The sequence below is a fragment of the Euleptes europaea genome, chromosome 5 (genome assembly GCF_029931775.1).
Source record: "Euleptes europaea isolate rEulEur1 chromosome 5, rEulEur1.hap1, whole genome shotgun sequence".
NCBI lineage: Eukaryota > Metazoa > Chordata > Lepidosauria > Squamata > Sphaerodactylidae > Euleptes > Euleptes europaea.
The window spans coordinates 81,892,801-81,915,471 of NC_079316.1; the positions used below are offsets into that span (position 1 = coordinate 81,892,801).

General features: G+C 41.8%; 1 protein-coding gene across 1 annotated transcript in view; it reads right to left on the reverse strand.

Annotated features, from left to right (window-relative positions):
• HECTD2 (HECT domain E3 ubiquitin protein ligase 2) overlaps positions 1-22,445 on the reverse strand; it is a 51,945-nt gene extending 29,500 nt beyond the window's left edge. The window contains exons 1-5 of the mRNA XM_056849564.1: positions 22,212-22,445; positions 10,784-10,907; positions 7,857-7,995; positions 6,158-6,260; positions 4,409-4,498 (exon numbers count right to left, since the gene is read on the reverse strand). Coding sequence (XP_056705542.1) covers positions 4,409-4,498; positions 6,158-6,260; positions 7,857-7,995; positions 10,784-10,907; positions 22,212-22,445 — 690 coding nt within the window. The remainder of the gene's footprint in view (positions 1-4,408; positions 4,499-6,157; positions 6,261-7,856; positions 7,996-10,783; positions 10,908-22,211) is intronic.
• Between the last annotated feature and the right edge of the window lie 226 nt (positions 22,446-22,671).

The window sequence follows — 22,671 nt, forward strand, 5'->3', positions numbered from 1 at the left end:
ACAAAACTCATAGGCCTCCAGGCCTGAACCAAGGAAATAATGAAACCCAAGAAATTGAGGGACCTCAACTTCTTGACATCAGGTCATGCCTGCAGGGTAAATGGGTGATAGAAAGAGCAGGCAGCTCTGTTGTGTGATCCCCAAGGCAGATAAGGCACAGAGAATGGGCAGTTATCAGTGCCATTTTAAAGCCACAGTTGGCACAATCCTGAGGAGGCAATTTTTGAGCCATAACAAGGTAGAATTCCAGAAACATATCTTCTTTAAATGTAGTTTATTCTTCACTAGAATGCCTATTAATGAGAGAAAGAAGTCTCCTCGGCTTCAAGAACGAGGAGAGGAAAACCACAGAACAGCAATGGAGATCCTCTCTTCACAGTGGCAAAAAGAGAACTGAGGGAGTAGCGCCCCTCCTCCTGGTCAGGTGACCATTTTGGTAGTTAACTGCCAGAAGGAGAGGCGCTCCTAGTCTGGTAGAAAGCTTTGAAAATCTTTTCCACAGTTGGCCTGCACATGCACAGTCCTTATGTGGGACTGTACAGAAGCCACAAAAATGAACTGTTTCTTAATATTAAATAAATATATTTGCAAATTCTTATTAGAGTTATCTGTGTCCTATTTTCACCTTGACAGCTTGTAGGGAAATGAGCAAAATTACTCTGGCAAGAAAAGATTGACAGCTGCTAGGAACCATTCCAAAAGATGCCAGACAGGATAAGACTAAACAGAATAGTCACAACTTTATAATAGGGAGATTAGCTAAATTAGACAGAGAAACTCTTGTGCCAGTGTAAGTTAGAGGAGCATTGCCAAGGAAATAACCCTGGACTAAAGTTCCATTCAGATTTCCAAAGGCAGATGAAAGAGAAAAGCTATGCAAACAAGCTAAATACGTTATTTCTGAAAATATATGCGTAAAAATGAAAATATATGCATAAAAATGAACTATATATAACACTGCACTGAGTGAAACTGGCACTTAGTAATCTAGCCTTTGTGTGCACAGCTATCCTTTGTTGATTTCTCTATTAAACATGTACACGCTGGAGACCATAAACAAGTTATTCTTGCATAAGAGCTATCTGATAGAAATTGGTTGTGGTCCTGAATAAGGACTGGATCAGATTTTTATGAGACAACAAAAAGTTACCTGGTATGAACACTGCAGTTTCTGACAATGGATAATGATCTAAAGGATATTTCTTAGTTTTAACCAGCCAAAAGACGTTTCCAATAAGTATTTAAACATTTTGTTCAAAATTACTTTCTGAGGGTAGCCACATTGGTCTGCAGTAGAACAGTTAGATTTGAGGCCAGTAGCACCTTAGGAAACCAACAATACTCTCTTTGTCAGAGCTTTGACTCTCAAAAGCGTATACCCTGATAACTCTTGTTGGTTTCTAAGGGGCTACTGGACTCGAATCTAACTGTTCAAAGAGAGGAGGGGGATCATTGATGGCTCTGCAAATACAAAGAGGTTTCTTTTCCAAGTTTTTTCATGTGTGTGTGTGTTAAGTGCCGTCAAGTCGCTTCCGACTCATGGCGACCCTATGAATGAAAGTCCTCCAAAATGTCCTATCTTTGACAGCCTTGCTCAGATCTTGCAAATTGAAGGCTGTGGCTTCCTTTATTGAGTCAATCCATCTCTTGTTGGGTCTTCCTCTTTTCCTGCTGCCCTCAACTTTTCCTATCATGACGGTCTTTTCCAGTGACTCTTGTCGTCTCATGACGTGACCAAAATACGACAGCCTCAGTTTAGTCATTTTAGCTTCTAGGGTCAGTTCAGGCTTGATTTGATCTATAACCCACTGATTTGTTTTTTGGGCAGTCCACGGAATCCGCAACACTTTCCTCCAACACCACATTTCAAAGGAATCTATTTTCTTCCTATCAGCTTTCTTCATTGTCCAGCTTTCACACCCATACATAGTAATAGGGAATATGATGGCATGAATTAATCTAGTCTTGGTGGCCAGAGTCACATCCTTACCCTTCAAAATCTTTTCTAGCTCCTTCATGGCTGCCCTTCCCAGTCTCAATCTCCTTCTAATTTCTTGGCTGCAGTCTCCCTTTTGGTTGATGGTGGAGCCAAGGAATAGAAAGTCTTGAACAATTTCAATTTCCTCATTGTCAACCTTAAAGTTGTGTAATTCTCCTGTAGTCATTACTTTTGTTTTCTTGATGTTCAGCTGCAGTCCTGCTTTGGCACTTTCTCTTTTAACTTTCAGCAGTAGTTGTTTCAAATCTTCACTATTTTCTGCCAATAATGTAGTGTCATCAGCATATCTCAAATTATTAATGTTCCTCCCTCCAATTTTCACTCCACCTTCATCTAAATCTAATCCTGCTTTCCTAATTATATGTTCTGCATATAGATTGAAGAGATAGGGAGATAAAATACATCCTTGTCTGACACCTTTGCCAATTGGAAACCATTCCAATTTTCATGGTATTGCATTATTCCCATCCAGCATTAATAATGCTCATTTTTTAAAGAGCAGAAGAGGATCAGCCACATCTCAGACTGTCTTTTAGAGCGGGGGGAGAGGACTGTCAGAGGTGTTTTCAAATATGTGAGGTTTTTTGTTTTAAAAAAGTATTTTAAAAGTATTTGTTTCTATGCAGCACTGTTAACTATGTTCATCAAAGTATCAAAAATTAAAACAGGGTGGGAGGAGAATTCTGAGGGTCATGTGATCACACAGCTGGGAGGGGCTTCAATGCACCGGGAAAGGGAAACTGCTGCTAAAAATTGAGAGAAATTGAATTACAATGGGCTGTCTGGAATTTCTGTTGCAAGGGAAATTTCACAAATAATTGCATTAGCAACCAGACTACCATGGAAAACCACCCAAGTATGGAAGCAGTCCAGGACTGGCAAACAGCAGTAAACTTCTTAAAGAGTTCTGCCTTGAAACATTTTCTGAACACTGAGAAACATGGTGTTACTTGCACTTCTTTTGACAACCCATTCCAAAGGTCTGTGGTTGCCATTAAGAATGATGGAATTTGGGCAGAAACAGTTCGAACTCTCTGCAGGCCCTAGGGACAGGAGGGGCTTCATGGAACATGCTGATGGTTCAGCAGAGGCCCCAGTATATCGAGGCATTACAATATGGGGAGTCTTAGAGCCAAACTGATTGTGTGATGCAATAGTTTCAGAAAGAAGAACCAAACCATACTGAAAGAACTGTAAGCAAAGATAATCAACAAAGGAACAGAGGCAAAAAAAAGCAAGGAGATAGAAGGCAGTGAAGAAAACTACACAGTACATAAACAGTACAATCCACTAGCCTAGTAACATTGTAACCTAGCAATGCTGATAGGGTAATGTGGGCAAAGATGTAGTAGCAAGAGATGGGGATGGGGATGGGGCCTAAATTTCACATATTAATTTGAATAATTAACTGTTTGTTTGCAGACTTCTACTACAAATAGACATCCTTACAGATAGAACACAAAATGTGTTGGGCATCAACAGAAGAGCTGTGAAAGGTAGGTGTTTCCTGCCCTCTCTTGGGTGAATTGTTCTGGAAGGAATAGCCCTCCCTTGACTTTTAAGTATAAAATATTCCCAACTCATTTTGTAACTGGCTGAGTTTTCCCAAGAAATATCAAAGCGTTCAGGGTTTTCCTAGAGTTCTGTTCCAGCTCATAATGTTGGTGCATTCTGAGCATGGGAGCTCCCCAACTAGTGCTTTCTATTGGTCCCACTCCTCCTTAAAACATAATCATTTTTGAAGGGCGTGGGAGATAGAATAGCTAACGATTAGGAGGACCAGCAGCAGTAACTGGTAGAAAGGTGTAGCAGCATCCTGAAGGCTTTGCTAGTCACATGAAGTATCCACTGACATTGAAGTGCTGGATAGGACATTTCCTATGCTTCCCGCCTTAAAAGGTAACACTTGCTCTGTTATTGCCAGTCCTCTCCTACTGATAGTAACCCCAACCCCAACAACAGTACATTTTGGGATACTGGCAGTGTGAAGGGCTGGCACCAGGTCCATTATGATTAAGTTCAAATTTTACAAGGAGGGGTTGGGCTTGGTGTTTCCAAACGGGGGGAGTTTTCTTTCCAAACTTCTGGAATTTCCACTCCAAATTTCAAGTCCATTGCTAATTGGCTGTGAATTAGTACAGTTTCGTTGGTAAGCTCAACATGTCTTAATGAAATATAACTGTAAGCAATGGTTGATAAATGCTTTTAATTTAAAAGGTTGCCTTAGTAGTAATATGTATAGTATTCGTAGAATATAATTTTTGCATTGAAGATATCTGAACTATAAATTAGTAGCATAAGTAAATAACACTGTTCTAATTATGTAACAACGGTGATTTGCACAAGACATTTCAATATGCAAAATACTAAACAGAAAATCAGAATTTTAAAAATCGAATTTTTACTTACTGCAATTAGCAAGGCATCATAAACAGCATTCACAAAATTAATATCAACTCCACAGTCTTCAATGGAATCAAAAGGAGCATCACCGTATCTCTGTATGTTGAGATAACAGATGGAACTAGTTACCTGCTTAATGTTTTCCCATGCTTGCATTACAAATGTAAACTCTAGAACTGTTCCATTCATTCGTTAACCTCATTCACTTAAACATTATTAGTTTTTTTTAATTCTTACATTCCAATATATCACAGAGCTAATACATCTAACATTCTCATACATCCATGAACATTGCTGTTGCAATCTTTCTGTTTGATAGTCATACTGACCTCCGGGAGCTGTGCCAGATGCTTACAAACTATAGGACAAATGCCATGTTGGCCTTCTTAATGTCTTTTGAGCAAGAACTGGGAATCTAATTAGAGTCTAATTTAGGGTTGCCAGCTCCAGGTTGGGAAATACCTGGAGTTTTGAGGGTGGAGCCTGAGGAGGGCAGGGTTTGGGGAGGGGAGGGACTTCGAGTCTACCTTCCAAAGCAGCCATTTTCTCCAGGTGAACTGATCTCTGTCGCCTAGAAATCAGCTATAATCCCAGGAGAACTCCAGCCACCATCTGGAGGCTGGCAACCATAGTTTAACTGCCTTGCTGAATTTTTCATTATTCAACAATGTGATAAGCTAGCCTCCGGTAATCTTTTTTCGTGTACAATCTTTATGCTTTCTCTTATTATTAAAAGCATTTTACTAAATTACAAATGCTCAGTCTCACTTTTCATGGAAGGGTCTTGTCTAGATAAGCAGAACAGAACCAAGAACTCAGTCTGGTTCTGTAATAAAGATGATGGCTGTAATAAAGATGAATGAATGAGGGATGTATCACACCAATAAAAGTGGGAGGCCAGCAATAATGCCTGGGGGATGGCAGCTATTAATGAACTGTCTCTGCTATCTGATGTACAGCCCATTCCTGAGCTTTCGGCGGCCAGGGATGGCATTGCTGAGGTGCCACCGCGGCACCTTATAAGCTGTTCCCTGGCCACCGAAAAGCTTTTAAAAGCCTTTAAAAGGCTTTTTATTTTTTTAAATGGGGCTTTTCACCCCATTGAGAACAGCAATGCTGCGCCTGCAAAAAAGGAGTCGCAGCAACGCCAATCTCCCCGCCGGCATGCCGGGCCAAAAGGGGACAGGAAGCTGCCTATTAGCAGCTCTGCTCCCCCCCCCCCGGCACACCCCAGGAATGCCCCCCCCCAGATGCTGGCGCAGGGGTTTGCACCAGTGGGACGCCGGCAGAAGGCCCAGCCAACAACCCCGGGCGGCGTTGCCATGGCAGTGTCGGGAGACCAGTGTCTGGGCCTCCCCGCCAGTGTTGTGGCCACTTAACACAGTGTAAGTAGCCCTGGCGCCGGCATGGGAGGCCCCAATGCCGGTACAGCCCCTTTTTGTCCTCCTGAGGATTTCCATCCTAGGAGGTCAGGAATGGGCTATGAAACTACTTGTAGCCCTGATCACTATAAAAGTAGAAGGGCTGAGTAAATTTACAGTGCATTCCTAAGGTGAGTTACTCCAGTCTAAGCCCATTCATTTCAATGGGCTTAGGCTGGAGTAACTCTTCTTAGGAATGCACTGTTAATCCCTCACCTACCAAACAGAATGTCCTTATGCATCTAGCTAGTATTTTTCCATTCCTTGGTATTTATAAATAATGTATATTACTTGTCAGTGTTCAAATAAAACAGGCTGCTTTTTTTTTTTTTACCTTAAATGCAGTATTGGCTTCTGAAAAAGAATCAAATGTTGTTGAATAAAACTCATACACTGTTTTCCAGTCTCCTGACAACTTCGCTTTTTCTATGTCTTCTCTAAACAGAAAGCACAAAACATGAATTCATTTTAAATGCAGTTTTCAGAATATTTTACAGAAACAACCTTCAATACATTTTAGAGATACAACTGTAGTAAATATTAACCCGAACACACTTATATTGGGTTATGAATCTCTTCCCATATGTTTTAAACCTCTAGGTTATACATAATGTATAATTACATGTATATCAAAATAGCATTTTTAACTATGCAGACTTAAAAATCAAACACCTTTATGTCCTTTTGCATAACATAGCAGAGTACATTGGTGTTGGGATCCAAACAACACCTTAACTACATGCGTTAGGAAAGTTGCCAGCTCTGGGTCGGGAAATACCTGGAGATTTTGGAGGTGGAGCCTGAAGAGGGTGGGGTTTGGAAAGGGGAAGGACTTCAATGCCATAGAGTCCAATTGCCAAAGAACCCTTTTTCTCCAGGGGAACTGATCTCTATCGGCTGGAGATCAGTTGTAATAGCGGAAGATCCAGCCACCACCTGGAGGTTGGCAGCCCTATGCTTAAGGAGGCTATGTCTTTCATGTTCAGAAGCTCCACATGGCTTCATATAGCAGATTCTTTTCATAGATGAGAGATTTACAAATTCAGTTTGTGATTTGGCATGTCTACTGTTCAAAAAAACAAACACAAAACATTGTGCTGGCATCTGCAAGCTCTAGCACATATTTGAACTTGCTCTTTGATCCTGGCCTGGACATTCTCAAAATAAAGTTATATAGATCTTTGAGCTAAGGGTAGGGTTGCTAGGGCTGGCTTGAGAAATTCCTGGAGATTTAGGGACAGAACCTGGGGAGGACAGAATATGGGGAGGGAGCTCAGTGTGTGTGTGGGAGGTGATGTCACTCTAGGACTTCCATTTTTCTGAGATTCTATGGTATACCATGAAGTCTACCCTCCGAAGCAGCTGTTTCCCCTGGGGGAACTGATCTTTGTAGGCTGGAGATCTGCTGTAATTCTGGAAGAACTCCCAGCCTCTCCTGAAGGTTGGTAACTCTAAAGAGCATAAAGTAACGTTGCATTGTCCATCTCTTCTTGTTTTCACACAAATCTATGGAAAAGGGGATCCCTGTCTGGTATAATGGAACTATTATTGTGTAATAACTAGCTCCTATCCCGACACAAGTAATGTGTCAAGTAATGCAACTGGCCACTATCTCAGTAGGGCAAGCTGTTACCCTCACAGTAAATCACATCATGACCCACTGCTGTTTATTTGTGTGTGTGTGTGTGTGAGAGAGAGAGAGAGGGGGGGGGGAGAGAGATCTAGATACTATATTCTACTTCGTCAATGTTAACTTTTATTCCTATATTTTCTTTCCACACAAACTTACATGCATATAGATTTACTGTATCTATATTCGGAGAGAAGGGGGAATAACATCCCACCCTCCAGTTTCAGGTATTATTTTATTTTTGAAATGAAGGGAGTCCCATGGCAACTTCAACAAATAACCAGGGTATTAATTCCAAAGTCCTAGTCAAGCAGTATTTATTGTAATTACGTTATTAAAATAATAGAACATATCAAGAAATCAAAATTAGTAGTGCATTCACTCAAAACAATAATGAACTTACTGGAAGTCTTTCACAGTTTTGGTTTGGATGTGAAGAGGAGCTTCTGGAGGAACAGAAACTTTCATTTCTACTGGAAGTGTATCTATAGAGTTGCGCTGTTTTTGCCTAACATCATGGCCAAGGGGAGGAAGCTCTTTCACTGAAGTAAATAAAAAAAAAACAATTTATGAGATTTCAAGTCCAAACAATTTATCCCTGTGTTAATCTGATTCTTCTAATCTAACATAGTAAATAGTGGTTTTTGCGGAAGCAGACAATCAGGTAAAGAAATTAAAGGAAAAAGGATTGGCATTTTTCTTCTACAACACAGGGAGGGAAAGAAAATTACTCCCAGCTCTTGTATTGTACTACTCAAGTTTAAGGCTAGATTATCAGCAGTATGTTTAAGTAGCCCTGAACTTTAGCATACTATATCATAGGACAAATGAACTAAACTACTGAGGTTTCTAGGTGAGCTAGCAGCAACTCATGTAGCCCCAGAGCTCAACAGGTTTACTCTATGTTGCTATAAAGGGGGAAATTCCAAATCTCCTTCCCACATAGTTCTTTACAGCCCTGCAGCTTGTTACAGTCTAGTAGTGCTATCCATGTAGTTTTTCTTAAAGAAAATACTTTAAAAAAAAGCTGTCTGAAGTGAACTGATTCTATTATGAGGATGAGACCCAGCTTTATCACAGGTGAGACAGAGAATGTTGTGAATTACTTTCTGGAGGCGGTAATAGGTTTATTGAAGATGATCACCCCATATTAAAGTCAATTTAAAAAATGAGATATTGTTAATCAGTAATACATTAACAGCGCATTCCTGACTTCCAGGAAGGGGCTGCGTCGGTGTTGGCCCCCCTGCCCTCCCCGCCGTCATCCGGGCTACTTACGCTGCCATAAGTGGCCCCAACACTGGCAGGGAGGCCCAGATGCTGGTCTCCCGGCTCTGCCGCAGCAGCACCACCCCTGGACGCCGGAAGGCATTCCGGGTTTTAGCAGCTACAGCCTCACTCTTCTCAACGGGCCAAAAGGCCCCATTTAAAAGGCTTTTTTCGAGCTTTTGGCAGCCGTGGAATGGCTTAGGAGGCGCCACAGTGGTGTCTCCTCCCCACCGTCCCCGCACGCTGAAAGCTCAGGAATGGGCTGTTAATCATCCTATCCTAAGCAAAATAACATCATAAAATCATTTAAAATTCACAAACATTTAAAACGTAGCCAATAACAGCTCAGAAAATTAAAAGCACAAAGAACCCATAAAAGAAGCATAAAAACAGCATAAAACCCAGACCATGGTATAAGGAAAGATGTGTAGTGTTATGATTAGCCATACTTATACGATCAGTATGCTGGTCAGCCAGCCTGCAAACATGTTTTGTTTTCTTCTGAATTTTGCTTTTCGGCACAGCTTGCTCTTATTCTAGTGCATACATATAATTTTTAGTAATGATTTTATCATGATCAAGTGCTTACCTCACTTAGGGTTGTCATGCCCCTCTGGCCACTTGCAGGAGGCATGGGCCTCTTATCCTCAAAAAGGTATTAACAGATCTGTCTCCTCCTTTTAAAAGACAGAAGCCTCCCTCAAGGCAACCCATATTAAATAATAATAAAACAATAATAAAACAACAATAATAACATACTAACAATAAAGCAACAACAACAACAACAATAGGACTGTGCATATCGATATGTTGAATTTTTTTAACCGGCAAAAATGGCAACCAAAAACGGGGGCCGAAAAGCATACCTGAATAATGCTGAATAATCCCTCCCTCTCCCTTGCCTTCCATTTCTGTCCTTCCTTCCCCCATTTCCACCCGCTGTACTTACCTGTTTACTGACTCAGATCCACGCCGCTGGCCTTCTACAGAGAAGATGGGCAATGTGGATAGGAACGCCCTGCCTCCCTCTCCAAGCTGAATGCCAGATCGGGCCTCCACATGGTCTGCGGGCTCCATAGAGTCAGAGCCTGCAGGCAACAAGGCTAATGCTCCCCTGCTTATTATTATTACTGCATCTTCTGGGTTCAGGTTTATTAAACCTAATTTTTTAAAATATATATATCTGGGTTTTCCAGATTTTTTTTGAAATTTTTCAGGTTTAATAAACCCAAACCCAAAAAATAATGGAAAAAATAGGTACACACCCCTAATAATAAATGACTGAGTTTATGTTACTCCTTCTTCCACCATCCAAGTATAAAAATCTACCTACTGGACTCAGTTTTATATTTGGATGGCAGAAGGGGGGCAGAGACCCCAAATCACACACATAAGCTTGACTGAATTACCTGAGTGGCCATGAGAGAATCCTCTGTCATTTAAACTAGGAGACTGACCTCTTATACCCTTTTTGAGGATAAATGAGCCATGTACTTTGCATACTGAACATAGAATAAAATGACTACTAAAGAAGTATACGTATTTTTACCCTAGAGTTCCGCCTATTCCTGTATCTGCTGTTGCTGAGCTTTAAAACAGTGCTCTTCCTTGCCTCTAATGTCAGCCCCAACTTTCACAAACGCTTTCTTAAACATGCAGTTGATGTTATTTAAAGTCCTTTCTGCAGTCCCATTTCTTCTAGTGCTTATAGAAAGAAACCTGACATTTGAGAACAGCTAAGCAGGTGGCAAGCTATGATTACCACCACTGATTAGCTTACTACATGTGCAAATTGCACACTCTAAAGCTCATTAGTTACTTTACCCTACAATCCACTGCTGATTTATTTATCTCAGTCATATGTTATGTCTTGCATTTTTTAGAATGCAAGTTCTTACTGTGGAGTGTCATTTACCATGACTATACAAAGACAGTTTTGCTTCCAGGCACCCAAGGCACTGTCACAACGCAAATAAAAACAATGACAGCTACTAACAATAATATACCGAGTACCTCCTGGAGTAACCAGTGACTACATAATGAAGCTTTTTATTCTCTTACCATTTTTTATATCTGCAATAACAAACTGTGTAGGTGAACTTCCAGCATCTTCTTGCTTCTGGCTGATAGTGGAAATGAAGTTGTTGAAAGGGGAAATATCACTTTTGGTTCCCCTTTCCAACCCCTGCAGTTAGAAAAAAGCAATGCAGTGCTGTGATATACAAAGCTTCTAGTACATATACAAAGCTTCTAGTACAAAGAACACATCTTTTGTTTAAAAGGAACACAATAATAATGATTTATAAAGAGCTGGAAATAGCCCAGAATGAATACAAAGTCACCAAAAATGCTGCTATGTTTACAACCAAACGCAAAGAGTGCAATCTTGACAAAGACAACTGTGCTCAGGTCCCATAAGAAATAAGCACACATATACTTCTGTTGGGTAGAAATCTACTTCACACATTATGGGAAATGAACATAGACTTGGAGCAGCATTTGGGGGGGGGGGTTGATGGCAAAAGTTACCCATCCTTGTACATTCTAGCTGGGAGGTAAGCCATATATTTTAAAGACTTTCTCAGGCCAGTGAACAATGGCTTCTGAAGTTCAAATCTGTATTTATTATATATGTCTTTGAAAGTATGTTTGGCCTATCAGACATTATGTTCTCAATGCGTAAACATAAAAATGCAACTTGTAGAGCCCTGGGATGCATACAACGTTTTCTGATGTACAGATGAATCTTGTATAAGACTAGACAGACACAGCAATTCTTTTCAAGTGAATGCTGAAACTGATAGGAAGGAGGGGAAGATATTAGGAAAGCTGAATAAACAGTCTTGTCGAGGACTATCTGGAGACTGTGTATATCAGAGAGTGGCAGTGTGACTGCCCACAGAAAAAACCTTTGACCAGAATTCCTGGTGTCGAGGATTCATTGGCTAGAGGCTAAGATCATCAGAACTGCACTGGCATGGACTAATACTACTTGCCACCTACAGATTGAGATCAGACACTTTGTACTCCCTAAACTTAGGTGCTTTGCTGACAAAACTCTTTATTCCTCCCCATTTTATTTCCAGAAAGGATGTACATATTCTGCCATTTGAGCAACGTACTCCTACCATCCCTATCAGTGCAGTCCTAAGGAGCGTTACCCCAGTCTAAGCCCATTCATTTCAAAGTGCTTAGACTGGAGTAACTCTCCTTAGGTTTGCACTGTAAGTCCTGTGGTAGAGTCATATTTTTCAGGAACTATTTGCGCTGTTATTTCCTTTCTAAAATTGTATCTTAAAACATTCTCTGTCTAAAGTAACAAAGCTAAAGTAGATAAAGCAAAAATATCACATAGCTCCAATAAAGATGTTGAATTACTATTATACCCTGAATTTTAATGTATTATATTTGGACAAAGTACTCAAACCACAAACAGCTCATGCTTCGGCATGTGTTTGCATTTATAAGAAAACTATTTTTTAGAGATGGGCTTTCTGACGATAATATTAAACTACTGTTTAATGAAACAACCAATGACTATTTTTTTTCCATAGCTGATAATCAGCTAGCTTTGAAATAAGAGGCTAAAGACTATAATTTCTCCTATGGTGCTCTAAGAATACTGTTGAACTCCTTTCCACTTACCGAACAAGATTCTGAATAGAGCATATGCACACATGCCGCATACAAATAGTTCTTAAGAATGAGTGCAAATGATTAGTACAGTGATTAAGTATGACGGCACTGGGATGTACTCCATTTTAGGTAGGTGTTCTGAAGGTGGCAAAAAAAAATCCTTTGAAAAAAATAATTGTACAAAGTATGCTACAATGTAATCTACCAAGAAAATGAGGAAAGAAAACGGATGTGTTTTCCTTCTCAAAAATTATAGTATAAAATCCATTATTTTAATTCCATCACAAAGGAGTATCTTGGGAAATTTTTAGACTGAATTATCATAAACTAGCAATAAAAAGACTTCTACAGAACAAAAACTGATTTGTGTTCTATATGATAAATATGGGAGTCTATTCCTTTAGAACATTTTTTGGCACTGTAACCCTTTGTCATCAAAACTAATTCCTTCCTTTTATAAATGACAAATTGGAAAAGGAAAATTAGGAAATAATATCTTCATCATATTGTCGAAGGCTTTCACGGTCAGAGTTCATTGGTTCTTGTAGGTTATCCGGGCTGTGTAACCGTGGTCTTGGAATTTTCTTTCCTGACGTTTCGCCAGCAACTGTGGCAGGCATCTTCAGAGTAGTAACACTGAAGGACAGTGTCTCTCAGTGTCAAGTGTGTAGGAAGAGTAATATATAGTCAGAAAGGGGTTGGGTTTGAGCTGAGTACTGTCCTGCAAAAGTAATACTTCATCATTTGCTCATTTCACTAGCTAATAAAATATAACGTTTGTTTTACTAAATGAAGTTGGACACTTATTACCAAACACACGAAAAATGAGAAATATTAGTAGAATGTCTCAAACAGCTTCTATGAGGCTTTGTTACAGTTAGAGCCCACTGCAGGTCATGAGTAATATCCAAACTATTTTTTCCTTTAGTTTTAATGGTAGAAAAGCCAAACTCAACAATGGTACATTGCAGCAAATGAGATGAGGAAAATTCTTTCAGAGACAGGTATTCACCACTAGTTTTTCATCAAAAGGTTATCAAGTCAGAGTCCTGAAAGTCAGCTTGTTATCTTCTCACAACCAAAGAACTCTACTTTTTTTTGGTGATATCTACATCTCTGATTACTTCTACTCAGGTCCCCCGCAGCAACTGCTGAGATGACCTTGGAGATGGAGCTCATCGGGCAGGCACTCAGCCACTCTGGGAACAAGAGGTGCATGAGACAGGATACGGAGGCTGCAATGGTGAGGGAGTACCTCGCTGAGCCCTAGGAGCTGCAGACCACCAATCCACTGAGCTACTAGGCCAAAAAACAGACATTCTGTGGCCAGACCTCTCTCTGTGGCCCAGAGGCTCCTCTCGTGCTATCTGATGAGTGTGCAAGTGAACATGCTTTTTCACATGTGAGCGATATTGTCGACCTGCATTGCTCATGCCTGCTCCCCTGGGCTGTTGAGCAGTAGGTCTTCCTGAAGGTGAACTTGCTATGGTTCAACTACCCAGTTCTGGAGCTTGATGGTGAGTGAAGTGAACAGATGCTTGTGCCTGCATCCTCTCTCAGTCTTGTGTTGGAAAGTAGGGGCAAAATGCTCTTTCCAAAAGAAAAATGTCACAAGAAAGAAGCAGCAGAGCAGTTACCCAATTTCATTGACAGAATCCCCTCCCAATCCCTAATGCAATTCTAAATCCACTTGCACCAAAATAGCTCAACCGAACCCTAGTAGATGTGCAGAACATGGGAATGCTGGAGGTGGTGCTCACTCGGTTATCAGCCACCCTAAACCAGAACTGCATGCTGAAAATAATACAGCTGCATCAAAATGGTTCTGCATCTTGTTGGAGATGAAAGTAAATTGTAGGATAGGGACCTGTGTGTAGTAGAAACCAGCAGAACCCATAGGATCACCATAAATAATGAAGCTAATCTGCATGTGTGGGAGGTGGGAAAAAAAGAGAACAAGTGATGAAGAGCAGTTACAGCACCTAAGTCTCCTCCTCTGAGGCAGTGATGGTGTGCAGACTGCTGAGAGAGAATGAGAGTACACCCCCCCTGAAGCCTTTGTCTTCATAGACAAAGTATATCAAGAAATGGGTGGATGAGATTTGCAAGGTGACCTGTGTCATGAATGCTCAGAACCCAGAATAAATGTGCATAATCAGCAGTGCCCAAATGTGTATATACTAACTTCAATGGTTCCAGCTTGTTGATAACAAAATTTCCCAGTGTCCCGAATGAATCTTCTCCATGGGTAGTTGTATTCAACAATTCACACAGCAAACACCTTCTTTCATGGAGTTGCCTTGCAGATACTGAACATTACACTAGCAATTGCGCAGAAGAGGAAATATCTGTTGATTCACCTAACTGAAGCTTTTAATATGCTGTGTACTTATTGTGTTTTATTTTATAACCTCTCTCAAGCAGGTTCTCTAAACAGATGGCATAGAAATTTTCTAAATAAATAAGGACAAAGTAGAGGTTTGCTTTCATTTAAGCTTGATCCAAAATGTCTTTGGTTATTTCAAAGGTTAGGATTCTGATGGTGTCATTCAAAAGTGAGATCAGGGTCACTTTTCCTACTTGTTGCTCCTCAAGGACAAGCCTTGCTGCTTCTAGTAGACATGGCGTGACAACATCCTTGACAATTGTATGGGACTTTCTATATTCAGTAATATGGAACACAATGTGATAGGAGGTTTTAGGAACAGCTTCATCTGTCTGAGCAAAGTGTCTATTTGAATCCAAGCAGGAACATTTCAGAATGCGCTCCTTTTTAAAGAATGTGATCATTCAATGTAGTTCTTCAGCTTCTGGATTTATGCTTTCTGCATAAGGACTTTGTTTCAAAGAAAGTACTGATGTTTTTCAGTGATCTTGTTAACAATGCTTATGAAGCCCTACTGTAAAAATGCTTCTTTGTATGGCACTTCCCCCCCCCGAAACTGTGATTGTTACAGGTAAAGGTCCCCTGTGCAAGCACCAGGTCATTCCTGACCCATGGGGTGACATCACATCCCGACGTTTCCTAGGCAGACTTTGTTTACGGGGTGGTTTGCCAGTGCCTTCCCCAGTCATCTTCCCTTTACCCCCAGCAAGCTGGGTACTCATTTTACTGACCTCGGAAGGATGGAAGGCTGAGTCAACCTTGAGCTGGCTACCTGAAACCAACTTCAGTAGGGATCAAACTCAGGTCGTGAACAGAGCTTGGACTGCAGCACTGCAGCTGACCACTCTGCGCCACAGGGCTCCTGTTATATCCCTTTGGAGGGGGGGAATTATTACAGCTTAATCCTCTTCTTCAATTTTACCCCTCTCCACAGTGTAAAGCTACATTCCCACACCTGGGGTTAAATGCAGGCTAGATCCATGTTTGTACAGAGCTCAGAAAAGGAAACAAGGAAAAGAAAACCAACAAATGATAAATGCAAGTGGCACTGTTAGCTTTCTCAGCACACAGTAAGTGACAAAGGAGGAGTTTGCTGTCCAATCAATGCATTTAATTGGGTTCTAACCACGCCCAGGCTACCCTGATCTCGTCAGATCTCAGAAGCTAAGCAGGGTCAGCCCTGGTTAGTATTTGGATGGGAGACCACCAAGGAATACCAGGGTTGCTGTGCAGGGGAAGGCACTGGCAAACCACCTCTGTTAGTCTCTTGCCATGAAAACCCCCCAAAAGGGGTCACCATAAGTCAGCTGGGACTTGACGGCACTTTACACAGACACACACACACACAACCACGAATAGCTCTATAAGAGAGAGCAGCACAGCCCTAGCCACACTGCCACAAAGCAGCCTGGTGGGAAAATGCCTGATTGCCCAGTATTCACAGTGGGAAACAAAATCCCAAATGACAGCATGTTCACTGATATTATTACTATTATATATAGACAAACAATGAATAACTTACAAATAACTTAGCTTGTTGGACCCATATTACCTCCCCCCCCCCCGCCGCCAATAACTTAATTGTCCTCAGGTTAAGAACCCAGACTCGACAGCAGTGATAATCAGTGGCTCGTGATGTGTCACTATTGCTCTACTGGGCACTGTTCCCAAATGTGGTACCTGTGGGTGATGCCATTACTGTATAGGGCTTGTGGTTGGCAGGTGGCTTCCACCTTGAAACAAGTGCCACCACAGGGACTGGAGGTTGGGTAAATGGAGAGCTGCAGGCCTCATGCTAGGGATGGAAGTGAAGGGCCCATCCCCTCCAACAACCCCCACCCTTCTCTGCAGCATCTCCACTCTCATCCCAGCACCCAAGCAGCTGTTGGAACAGAAGTGACCCAACAGAGAAGAGAATAAGACCACCACTACCATGGCAGCCATCTGGAAAAAGAAAAGCAGGCCACAGCGAGGCTGGGGGTTTTACTCCTCTTTCTCCAGTACCAGCTTGTTGTGGGAGCCTTGGCAATGACACCCTCTCGCCTGAGCTGCTGTGCCTTGTTCTGAGGAGAGAGACTGAAGGCAGAGAGGGAACACTTGCTCTCACTTGAGATACACCCTACATGCTCAGAAGCAATCTTATAATGGAAAAGACTATGGTTATATATTTAACACTTGTTAAATTATTGTGTGCTTGTGCTTGGAGGAATAGCACATAGGCAGTCATATGGCTCTTTTGATTGATGGTAATTGTGAATGTGACTCTCCAAAAGACACAGAGGGACTATCATTGCTTCAGGGGATTTAGGGGATTCCCAAATGGCAGCTCCCTGTACTCTTAGTTCAGTATTTCTGAGCTAATAAAAAAGTAGGAGGCTAAAATATGTATGTACCTGCCTGACCATTACAGTAATCTTCGGAGGGCCTGCTTTGGGGGCCCCGGTCTTCTGATATTAGGCAGGTGGCAACCCAGGAGAGCCTTCTCAATCATGGCACCAAAGCTCTGAACTCTCTCCCCAGGGAGATTCTACTGTCCCATTCTGTTGCCATCTTCCACCAGCAGGCCAAGACTTATTTATCACCCTCAGAGATTGGGTTGCCAACTGCCAGGTACTAGCTGGAGATCTCCTGCTATTACAACTGATCTCCAGCTGATAGACATCAGTTCACCCGGAGAAAATGGCAGCTTTGGCAATTGGACTGTATGGCATTGAAGTCCCTCCCCTCCCCAAACCCCGCCCTCCTCAGGCTCCACCCCCAAAAAACCCACCGGTGGCAAAGAGGGACCTGGCAACCCTACTCAGTGATCCCTCCTTCCTAACCAATGTTTTAATTACTGTTTCTATGTCTTGTACGTATTTTAACTGTTATTAATTGTTTAATGATGTGTGTTTTGGGTAGGTTGAGTTTAATGGTTTTAAAATGTGATAAAATGTGAGTTCTGCCACAGAAGTCACGAGTATGATACAAGAAGTCTGTATTCTTTCATATTGTTCTTTCATCACAAATATTTGCAAAGGGCAAGTTACATGCACTCCTAAAACAAATCTACAGCTAGGACTGAATGCATTTTCCAAAAAATTTAAAACTTTGCATCTCAGTAATCCAAATTCTGTGCCAAGAAAAGCTGAATTCTCTACCCTATATAAGTTAAAACAGGTATAAATTAAAAAAATGTACATTTTTTTCATTTTTGCTATTTTACATTATATATTTTGGTTTTGCTAATCAGAGGAAGGGACAAGGATACTGAAGTTCAGCCCCAACCACTAAAAATCTTATTCATGTTTCTCTAGCTTATGAAATTCCAGCAGCTATCAATTACAGCCTTTCAACCTTCAAAGCCATAAGGTCTTAGAACTTGCTTTAAAAAAAAAAATAAGAAGAAAATTAAGATTTCAGGAAATTAATTTGCTGGCCTAGTGCTTATGGGGAGCAGGGCCAAGCCCCCTCTGACTCTCTAGATCAGATGCCTCCCCCAAGTGGCCAAGCTTCCCCTAATGTTCCCCAGACCTTGATTTGCAATAAGGCACAGAGACAGTAGCTAGATGAAATGGCCACAACTTTATTGTTACAGCAATAGGCGTTAGCATGGCATTGGGGTGTGATCCTTAACATCGGCCTACCTGGTGCAGGCCGATGTGCAGACCTACCAGCCCTCCTTGCTGGGAGCAACAGAGATGGCAGTATCTGAACTCACGTGGATGGAAGCCAGCTGTGTGGTTCACTGCCACTTGGAAGGAGGCCCTACCCACTTGCAGCCAAGCTGGGCAAGTCCCTTGACAGCCCCCCAACTGGGCTTGTCCCTGGCAGCCCCCAGAGTTGGGCTTGCTCCAATACATAAAAAAGAAGAAAATTAAGATTTCAGGAAATTAATTTCTATAGTCTGTGATTGTTTCCCTATATTTCCACAGAACACACACAGCCCTATCTATAGTGTCAGATATCTGCAGTTTGAGCTGTCAGAATATTCATATCATATAAAAAAGGTCGAAATTAACTTGAGTTAACTGAAGTTCAGTCCAGTAAGAATTTTCCCCCCTTTTCTTCTCAAAATTGTTTTATAAGTCTTGACGTTTGTTTTGTTACAAAAATATCACTGTGTTCCTGTACTTCCCATCTGTTCCTCTTTCATTGATATACTGAAGCATTTCTGTAACATAGTGATAATTTTAAGGGTTTTTTAAACAAATTTTTCTGACTTCCTCTTTGCTAGCTCCACCCAAGCCATTCAGATAATTCAATAAAATATACAGGTGTATTTGTTATGCATCTACTAAAATAGGTTTTTTTATTTCCTTCAGTCCATAGACATATTTCCTGACCATCTAAACAATAAGACCACCAATTCTTTATTTTTAATTTTAACTTTTAATTTTAAATTTGCAGCTTAGCTTTACAAACCTTCCACCATGCTCGGCACATTTCGGCCCAATATGCAAGACTAGCTTCTTCCCTGGAGCAACTACAACACATTTCAGCTTTATAGCAACCATATTTTACACCTCCCCCTTTTTCAAATAGCAACTTAAAACTATTACTGTATATAAATGGAAACAATCTCAAAACGTTGTCCAGGAGTCTAACTCCTTGGGATGGCGTAGTTGAGTATTTAGCAGACAAGCACTTAACTCCATCAGAAGGGGAGGTGAGACAGCAAGGCATCCTCCAGCAGCCTTCTTGGGACCAACTGCCATTTGGCTCCGCCTCTCCCAAACGGCTTCCATCAGTAGCCATCCCACTCGGCTGCATTAGGGGAAGATAGGGTTGCCCGCTCCAGGTTGGGAAGTACCTGGAGATTTTGGTGGTGGAGCCTGAGGAGGACGGGGTTTGGGGAGGGACTTCAATGGGGTATAACGCCATAAAGTCCACCTTCCAAAGAGGCCATTTTCTTCAGTTGGAGATCAGTTGTAATAGCAGGAGATCTCCAGCCACCATCTGGAGGCTGGCAACCCTAGAGGAAGAGGCCATCAGCTTGCCCCTTGGATCCTTTCCCCCAGACTGCTTCCATCAGTAGCCATTCCATGTGGCTACATGAGAGGGAAAGTAGGCACAATGAACCTCGCTTCATTGACCTGTCGGGGAAACAACTGCCATTTGGCTCTGCATCCTCCCTGAACTGTCTCCTGAAGTGACTATTCCACCAAGTCACTGTGAAACAGCTTTGTCATTTATCAAATATTAGGTGTCCGAATGCATTTGTTTCCTTTTTTCCTCTGTAGGTTTCATCCTGTAGGTATTCTGTTGAATTGTAAACCACCTTGAATGAAATAGCAGAAAGGAAGTATATAAACGTATCAAATAAATATCTTCTATCTGAGTTTATAAAAAGGTTTTCGCTAATGTATAACCTGAGTCATCAGCACAAAAGTGAATGATTATAATTTCTCACCCTTGCCTATTTGTAAATGTTAAAACTATGTAGAATTATTTGCCAGGAAAATAAATGATACTCAGTATTAGTTGGGCTGATTAATGGAGCTAATCTCCTGCTGCTTTTTCCTCCAGATGGCAACCTGCACTTTCCTGTAGCAGGAGAAAAGCTGAAAGGAAGTAGTATGGAGCTCCCTATAGTAGTTATCCAGCATAAGGGTCATTATATAATAACCATTCACATGTGGAGGATAACTTTTAAAAATTATTCTCCCATGAGCTTTATTGTCCAATTAAAACCTCAAAAAGAAGCTTTCCTTTGGATACCATCCACTGCACTCTGGTAGGTCTGGCAAATGCATTGTTGCAGAGATCTAAATGTCTTTTCACCTTCTAGTGCATCTGTTGTAGGAAATGTTGATATTGCTAGTAATAAAACCATTATATTTCGTCACTTATATGTGGCTTTGTTTCATTACCCTGTGGATCTACTATGCTAATTAGTGTTGAATGGGATAAGGTTGTATGAGCTTCAGTACCAATATCGTTGTTGGGAGAAGTTATAAAACTCCTCAGCCTCAAGAACATGCATTCTGTTTTGTGCTTTTAATAACATTTATTTTAGGGGGTTTTTTTAGAGAAGAAGACTTCCCTTCACTATATTATTCAAATGCATGAGCATTGGTATAAACTTTTTAAACATAAAAACATGGTATCCCTCCTATTTCACAGACCTTTTTCTTAAATTTATTTTGAAGGCTGTGAACTCAGGATTCAGTAGATTATTCCTCTCACCCTTCAAGTATAGGATGTCTGTGTTTTCTGTTTATAATCAGGAAATATGTTTTAGTATGTGGCAAGTAATAGAAGATCTTGACTTACAACAGAATGGACTAGAAGAAGCTGAAGGCCTTCCAGACTCATTTTATGTAGCAAATTTCATTTTGTAGGTCACTAAACAGTTGATCAGTGGATTACTTCGCAAGTGTGTGTGTGTGTGTAAAGTGTTGTCAAGTCACAGCTGACATATGGCAATCCCGTATGGGTTTTCAAGGCAAGAGACTAACAGAGGTGGTTTGCCATTACTTTTCTCTGCACAGCGACCCTGGTATTCTTTGGCAGTCTTCAAATACTAACCAGGGCTGACCTTACTTAGCTCCTGATATCTGATGAGATCAGGCCAGCCTCGGCCATCCAGGTCAGGGCACCATTCAAGTAGACAGTTCTAATCACTCATCCCTAGCTCACCTATTGCCTTAAAAACATAGGTATTAAATGATGGTGCAAACTATAGCAGGAAAATGTTAAATGTGTGTTAGTATGCATTATGATTTTAGTGCAAACAGGTATAAATATTTATAATTAGGACCAATAGTACCTTAACATGGTCTGTTAAACACAACCCCCTGGAAAGAAGATTGTACGTGTGCACACATGTGCATGTCAAAAATACAAATGCATTATCACAGTGGCAATTCAAAAGTTAGAAAATGTGTATCTGTTGGGATCTCATTCTTTTCCAGTGCTCCCCCCCCCAAAAAAGGCTGCAGTTCTGTAGGACATGCATATTCAGTATGTCCCATTCACCAGTTATTTCAAGCATGTAGCTAAAAACAGCAGGAACCAATGAAACCTTCCTCTCTTGATAACTTATGTCAATAAGCGCATACATTATTTCAAATCAGCAAGCCACTGGCAGGCTTAAAGTTTTTCAATGAAATCAACCAACGTAGGTATTACGCGCTAACACACCAGATAGCGGCGTGAGAAAAATTCACATGCGCTTACACCTTTGCTGTCATTTATCACTAGAGACATTCATACATACATGGGAAGTTTTGCCTTGGATCTGCCGCTCTCTGGATGCACATTTCCCCCATCCAAATGCTCAGAACTCAGAAATAAGCCCCCCATGCAGAGTTTTGAGAATCTGGATTTTTTTGGGGGGGGGGGAATGTGCATTTAGAGAGCGGCAAGTCCAAGGCGATAAAATGCAGGACGCTGATCGAGTGCATCTCGTTGGGGGCTCACCAAAGCATCTGCAGGAGGGAAGCTTTATTTATTTATTTATTTATTTAAAAGCATCCGACTTACCCCAGAAGCGGCGCCGGGTTCGGCCAGCCGGGGCGGCGACTTCTGGCTCGCCTTCCCCCCTCCTCCTTCCGCCTCCGCCGCCCCCTGCTCTCGCTCCGCGCCCACCGCCTCCGCCGACGGGGGGCCCAAGCTCTCCCCATTCATCCCGCAAGCCAGCAAGAAACGCTTGTCGCCCACCGCGGGCAGCAGGAGGTCCGAAGCGGCCGCGGAAGGCTGCGGGGTTTGCAGCGACATGGCTTCTGCAAGGGCGCCGCTCTCGCTCTCTCTCTCTCCCGCTCTGGTCGACGAGGCGCCGGGGGACGACGGGCAGCCTCCCCCCACCCGCCAAAGCGCAACTTCCGCCTCTCCCCCTCCCCGTCGCCTCAGACGACCCCCTTACCTCAAGGAACGCGCGCGAGCCATGCCCCCACCCCCGCCGGCCCTCCGTTCAAGGGGGTTGCCAACCTCCAGGCGCTAGCTG